The following is a 6,018-nucleotide window of genomic DNA, read 5'->3' on the forward strand; positions in this document are numbered from 1 at the left end:
CATTAAATTCCCTAGTTATGCATACGGGTTTACGTAACAAATTTTCGGGCGTTACAATTCTCCCCCCTTAAACTCGAAATTGAATCGAGTGCCGGATAGAAACAAGTACACATGAAAATACTAATTAACCATTCTACTTGTTAAAATTTTTAAAGACGTAAATTAAGATTACCCGAGATGCGAGAAGTATCCGGATCTGCCTTGTCTGCCTGCATCACATAGACATGCCCCGTGGCATTCCTCTTCTTAGGACATTTCAGCATAACATGTCCAGGCTCCTTGCAATGACAACATTTGCCGGATCCAGCAATACACGGTCCTGGATGGGATCTCTGGCACTTCTGACATAGAGGTAGCATTCCGGTGCTAGGGGTGACAGCCCCCTGCTGCTGCTGCCTTGGAGGATTTGGGCCCTTCGATGGCCCAGTAAATAGTCTCTTCGCTGGCTACTGCGAAGACTGATCACCAAAATGCTGCTTAAGCTGTCTCTTCCTCTGATTGTTTGCTTGCATTTCCATTCATCCTTTCTCTAACCAAAAAGCCCTGTTAACTTCTGCCTTGTAGGTCATCACGACCTCCATATACACGTCATTCTTGATATCATACCTCAAGCCATCTGTGAAATGTCTCAACTTCTCCTTCTCGTCCTTAGCAATCATGGGCACGAAGTGGCACCCACGCTCAAACCATTTCTCGAACTCTACAACAGACTTGTCTCCCTGTCGAAGACTCATGAAATCACGGACCAACTGACTGTGCACATCCTCAGTGAAATACTTCTCGAAAAAGGTGTTCTTGAAGTTCTCCCAAGTCAATGCTGTCAAATCCAAGCCAATCACTGCGCCCTCCCACCAAAGAGCGGCATCTTCTTTCAGCATATATATTGCACAACAAACGTTGTCAGTATCCTGCAACCCCATATACACATATATGGTCTCCAATGAGAAAATCCACTCCCTAGCAACAAGTGGATCAGTGGTTCCCCAGAACTCATTCGGTCCCTGCTTCTGGAACCTCTCAGCTACATCTTCTTCGTGGGACTTCTTAGGATGCCCAGCGTGACTATCGAGTAACCGTGTAATCCCTGCCAGCATGTCAACACTGGTACTCTCGATTGATGTAAGTGCTACTGGTGGTGGTGGATTCCCAGAGCACCTTCTGGTCCATTGCCCTCTGGATCGGCATCCTCGTTGTTAGTCTGACATGTAGCTCTTCTTAGAGGCATACTGCAATTCCCATAAATTCCACACGTAACCAACATGCATAACTAAGATTTTTAACTTAAAATTTTCGTAACTTAAATTTTTGTAACTTAAATCACTGAAAACATAAATCATGTGTCCCATACGTAAAAACATAATTAAAAACACTTTAAAACTCACGGAATGACAGTGCGGTTTATGAGCTCCACGTAGCAGGCTAGTCACCCTCCAAAGACCATGGATCTGATACCAATTGAAACGACCCAAAATACTACTGAATTTTTTTAAAATAATTTATTCTATTTATTTACTTTAAAATAATAATTATACTATATATACATATATATGCCCATACATATATATACTATACTTAAACTAATTTTACATAAAATATTATACAAAACAAAAATGCATCACATGCACTTAAAAAAATCAAATTAAATTATATACTTAAACTTAATAAAATACATGCATGCAAAATCCCTAACATAAATACGTAAAATCATATATCGTTAGAATTTCTATGCATACATAAATCTCATGCAAAATTAAACATAATTTCGTAAAATCCAAAATCCAAGCATACTTAAAATATTCCATACTCATGCAAATCTTGAAATTAAAGCATGAATAAATTCTAACATGTGCGGAAAATAAAATATTGTTTAAAACATGATTTCCTCAAAACTGTATCATCCAATGGTCACAGGCTGAACTAGATGCTCGGACGCTCATACGCCTTCACGGCCAGTTGGGACTACGTCTTCATTAATATACTAATTCTCACCTGCATCATTTAAATCTACCCTTATATAACAACATAAAACCACATACAAGCACTCATCTTATAAAATATCATAAATAAAACTTATACATGCATGATCTTTTAAACATTACATAATGTTGCATCTTAATCATCACATCAACATATCCCATCGTAAGAAATATCATCATAACTTTATACTTAATACTTATCATAATATGACATTTCTTAAATTTTTAAAACTGAACAGGTTGCATCTATGTCGGTGGCCTCATACATAACGATTGATCAATTATAAAAACTAACGTACGTGGCTGTGCGATCTTCACCTCTTATGCCACTTGATCATCCCTCTCAGGTGGATCCATATGCTCATCATAACAATAACAGGAAGGTCACCGGGCCCGATATCCCGGCCTCCAACCACATTCACTTTCTACCTTCACTTCAACTTCCTTAAAAACTTTATTTTTCTTAACATGCCCTTAAACTTCACATTAAAAATTCTTACATGATGCATGAACTTAAAAATTCTTCATTCTTTCTTTATTTCATGAAAATTCGCTGGTAAATATATATTTAATTTATTTTCTCAAATACATGCATGAATTAAATATATATTTGCGGACCATTTATTTTTCTCCAAGGACGTGTTCGAGCTGCTGACCACATAGACTTAAGCCCATAAATTGCTAGACTAGTCCATTATCACATTAGACTGACCCACTAACTTAATTTTAGCCCAATAAATTATTGAAGCCCATAAATAACTAAACTGAACTCATTAACTTAATCTAGCCCATTAACACCTAGTATGACCCATTAATCACCTAGCCCAACATGACTTAGCCCAATAATTCTCTTAGGTCAATAGGCCCATGAAAAACTAATGGGCTCACTTAAAATAATTAATTAAGCTCAAGTAATAAATTAATTAAGCCAAGCCCATTTATTCTTAAATAAAATCTTAATCAATTAAATTAAAAATACCCGAGCCCAAATAATATAACCCAGACCCAGACCCAGACCCAAACCCAGACCCAGACCCAGACCCAGACCCAAACCCAGACTCAACTAACTTGACACACTATATTTTTGACCCGACCGGACACAAAACCCGAGCCCGTCCCGAACTAACACAACAAACCAAAACCCTAGCCCCCTTAACCCTTTACCACGCGCAGCCCCCCTTCATCCCTTTCGGCCGCCCAGCTCCGGACACCCCTGGCCGGAGCCCCACCAGCAGGACCACTCCAGGGTCCTACCGGTCCTAACTAACCAGCCCCTTGCTCGAACCAGTTCACCATAGGTCAAACAGGAGCCCCCTTCTTCCCTTGCAATCTGCGCGTCCAGCCCTTACTCCTCACGTTCAGCCCTTATCGTGCCATTCCCATGGTCAAACCATCACCCTAACCTGACCCTAAGGACCCTATCTCAGACCCTAAACAGTGGACTAGCAGTTCGAACTAGCCCTAGTCTAGAACCATGCAAAACCGAGCCCTCAAGCAATAAAAACGTGAAAACCATGATGAACATCAAACAAGACTGAAACGCAAGCATATATCAAATCACTCAAGATTAAAAACAGTGTAATATGATTCAAATGGTGAGCTAGAAGGGATTTGAACGTGCCTTTGCGTTAGATTCACTTGAAACTATGTTACCATCGCAGAGATCGCCTTCCGAGAATAACAGGGCATCAAACCTTCGATATTTCTCAAACTTTACGTTAAATTGTGTGTGAGTGTGTGTATGGAGGCTGTGAAATCTGATGTAGGCGGCTGAGAAGGTGTTCACGTGATGATGGAGAAGAATGGGGCTTAATATATGATATATATATTTGTATGTTTAATGGGTTGGGCTCAACTATAATTTAAACTAAGTGAAAAAAAACTTAATCCCACTAATTATCAGATTAAAAACTTATAATTTTCGTAATATATAAGTATGGGCTTTTGAAAATATTTTAAAAGCCCTTAAAATGGCTTCTTTTTGTGAAAAATTGTCTTCTATACATACATATGTATATATATATTAACTCTTAATTTCTAAAAATAAAATCTTAAAAAAATAATTTATAACTCTTAAAAATCCTAGTTATGAATTTTGGATGAAAACCTTTATCTCGTTCATTCACGGTCCTGTCTACGCGATCGCAAAATAACCTTTATCAAAGAAATTCATAAAATTCATAATAGCGGGTTAAATCCTAAAATAACATTTAAATCATGCAAATAAATCACATAATTCACATAATAGCACATAAAAATCATTTATCCCCTTTTTATTTATTTTAAATCATTAAATTTCCTAGTATTAAATGCGGGTTTACGTAACGAATTTCCGAGCGTTACAATTCTCCCCTCATAAAACGGAATTTCGTCCTCCAAACTCAAGCAAGTGCTGGATAGAAAAAAGTACACATGCAAATCCTAATTAACCATTCTAATTGTAAATTTTTTTAAATATGTAAATTAAGATTACTCGAGATACGAGAAGTATCCGGATTTGCCTTCTTTGCCTGCATCACATAGACATGCCTCGTGGCATTCCTCTTTTTAGGACAGCTCACCATAACATGTCCAGGATCCTTGCAATTAAAAGACTTGTCGGATCCAGCCGTACACGATCCAAGATGGGATCTCTAGCACTTCTGACATACAGGTAGCACTCCAGTGCTAGGGGCGACAGCCCCCTGCTGCTGCTGCCTTGGAGGATTTGAGCCCTCTGAAGGCCCAGTAAATGGTCTTTTCACTGGCTGCTGCGAAGACTGATCGCTAGACAACTGCCGAAGCTGTCTCTTCCTCTGATTGTCCGCCTGCATTTCCTTCCTTCCTTTCTCCGACCGAAAATACCTGTTAACTGCTGCCTTGTAGTTCGTCACGTCCGCCATATACGCATCATGCTTGATATCGAACCTCAAGCCATCTGTGAAATGTCTTAGCTTCTCCTTCTCGTCCTTAGAGATCTTGGGCAGGAAGTGGCACCCAAGCTCAACCGTTTCACGAACTCTGCAACAGACTTGTCTCCCTGTCGGAGACTCATGAAACCACGGACCAACTGACTGCGCACATCCTCAGTGAAATAATTATCGAAGAATGTCTTCTTGAAGTTCTCCCAAGTCCATGTAGTCAAATCCAAGCCAATCACTGCGCCCTCCCACCAAACAACGACATCGTTGTTCAGCATATAGATGGCACAAAGAACTTTGTCAGTATCTTTCAACCCCATATACGCATAGCCTCCAATGAACGAATCCACTCCTTAGCAACAATTGGATCAGTGGTTCCCCCAAACTCCTTCTGTCCCTGCTTGCATAACCTCTCAGCCACATCATCTTCGTGGGACTTCTTAGGCTACCCAGCCTGATTATCGTAACTGTGTAATCTCTGCCAGCATGTCAACACTGGCCCTCTCGAATGGTGTAAGTGCTGGTGGTGGAGGTGGATTCCCACGAGATCCTTCTGGCGCATTGCCCTCCGAATCGGCATCCTCGCTGTTAGTCTGACGTGTAGCTCTTCTTGGAGGCATATTGTAATTCCCATAAATTCCACACGTAACCGCCATGCATAACTAAGATTTTTAACTTAAATTTTTCATAACTAATTCATAACATAAATCACTGAAAACATAAATCATGTGTCTCATACGAAAAACATAATTAAAAACACTTTAAAACTCACAGACTGACAGTGCGGTTTCTGAGCTCCACATAGCAAGCTACTCACCCTCCAAGGAACATGACTCTGATACCAATTAAAACGATCCAAACTACTACTGAATTTTTTTTAAATACTTTATTTTATTTCTTTACTTTAAAATAACAATAATACTATATATATATATATATAGATGACCACACATATATATATTATACTTAAAATAATTTTCCATAAAATATTATGTTAAATAAAAATACATAACATGCATTAAATAAAATCAAATTTAATTATTTACTTAAACATAATAAAATACATGCATGCAAAATCTCTAACATAAATACGTAAAATCATATATCTTTAGAACTCCCATGCATACGTAAATTTCATGCAA

General features: G+C 38.7%; 1 protein-coding gene across 1 annotated transcript; it reads right to left on the reverse strand.

Annotated features, from left to right (window-relative positions):
• Window positions 1–518: 518 nt before the first annotated feature.
• LOC140870696 (uncharacterized) lies at window positions 519–1,094 on the reverse strand. Its single transcript, XM_073273083.1, has one exon. It carries the CDS (start codon window positions 1,092–1,094, stop codon window positions 519–521), a length of 576 nt encoding a protein of 191 aa, XP_073129184.1.
• Between the last annotated feature and the right edge of the window lie 4,924 nt (window positions 1,095–6,018).

The sequence above is a fragment of the Henckelia pumila genome, unplaced genomic scaffold, assembly GCF_033568475.1.
Source record: "Henckelia pumila isolate YLH828 unplaced genomic scaffold, ASM3356847v2 CTG_176, whole genome shotgun sequence".
NCBI classification, from domain to species: Eukaryota; Viridiplantae; Streptophyta; class Magnoliopsida; order Lamiales; family Gesneriaceae; genus Henckelia; species Henckelia pumila.

Coding starts and splice junctions, on each gene's coding strand:
- LOC140870696 (XM_073273083.1), bottom strand. CDS start 1,094: ATGCTGGCAGGGATTACACGGTTACTCGATAGTCACGCTGGGCATCCT.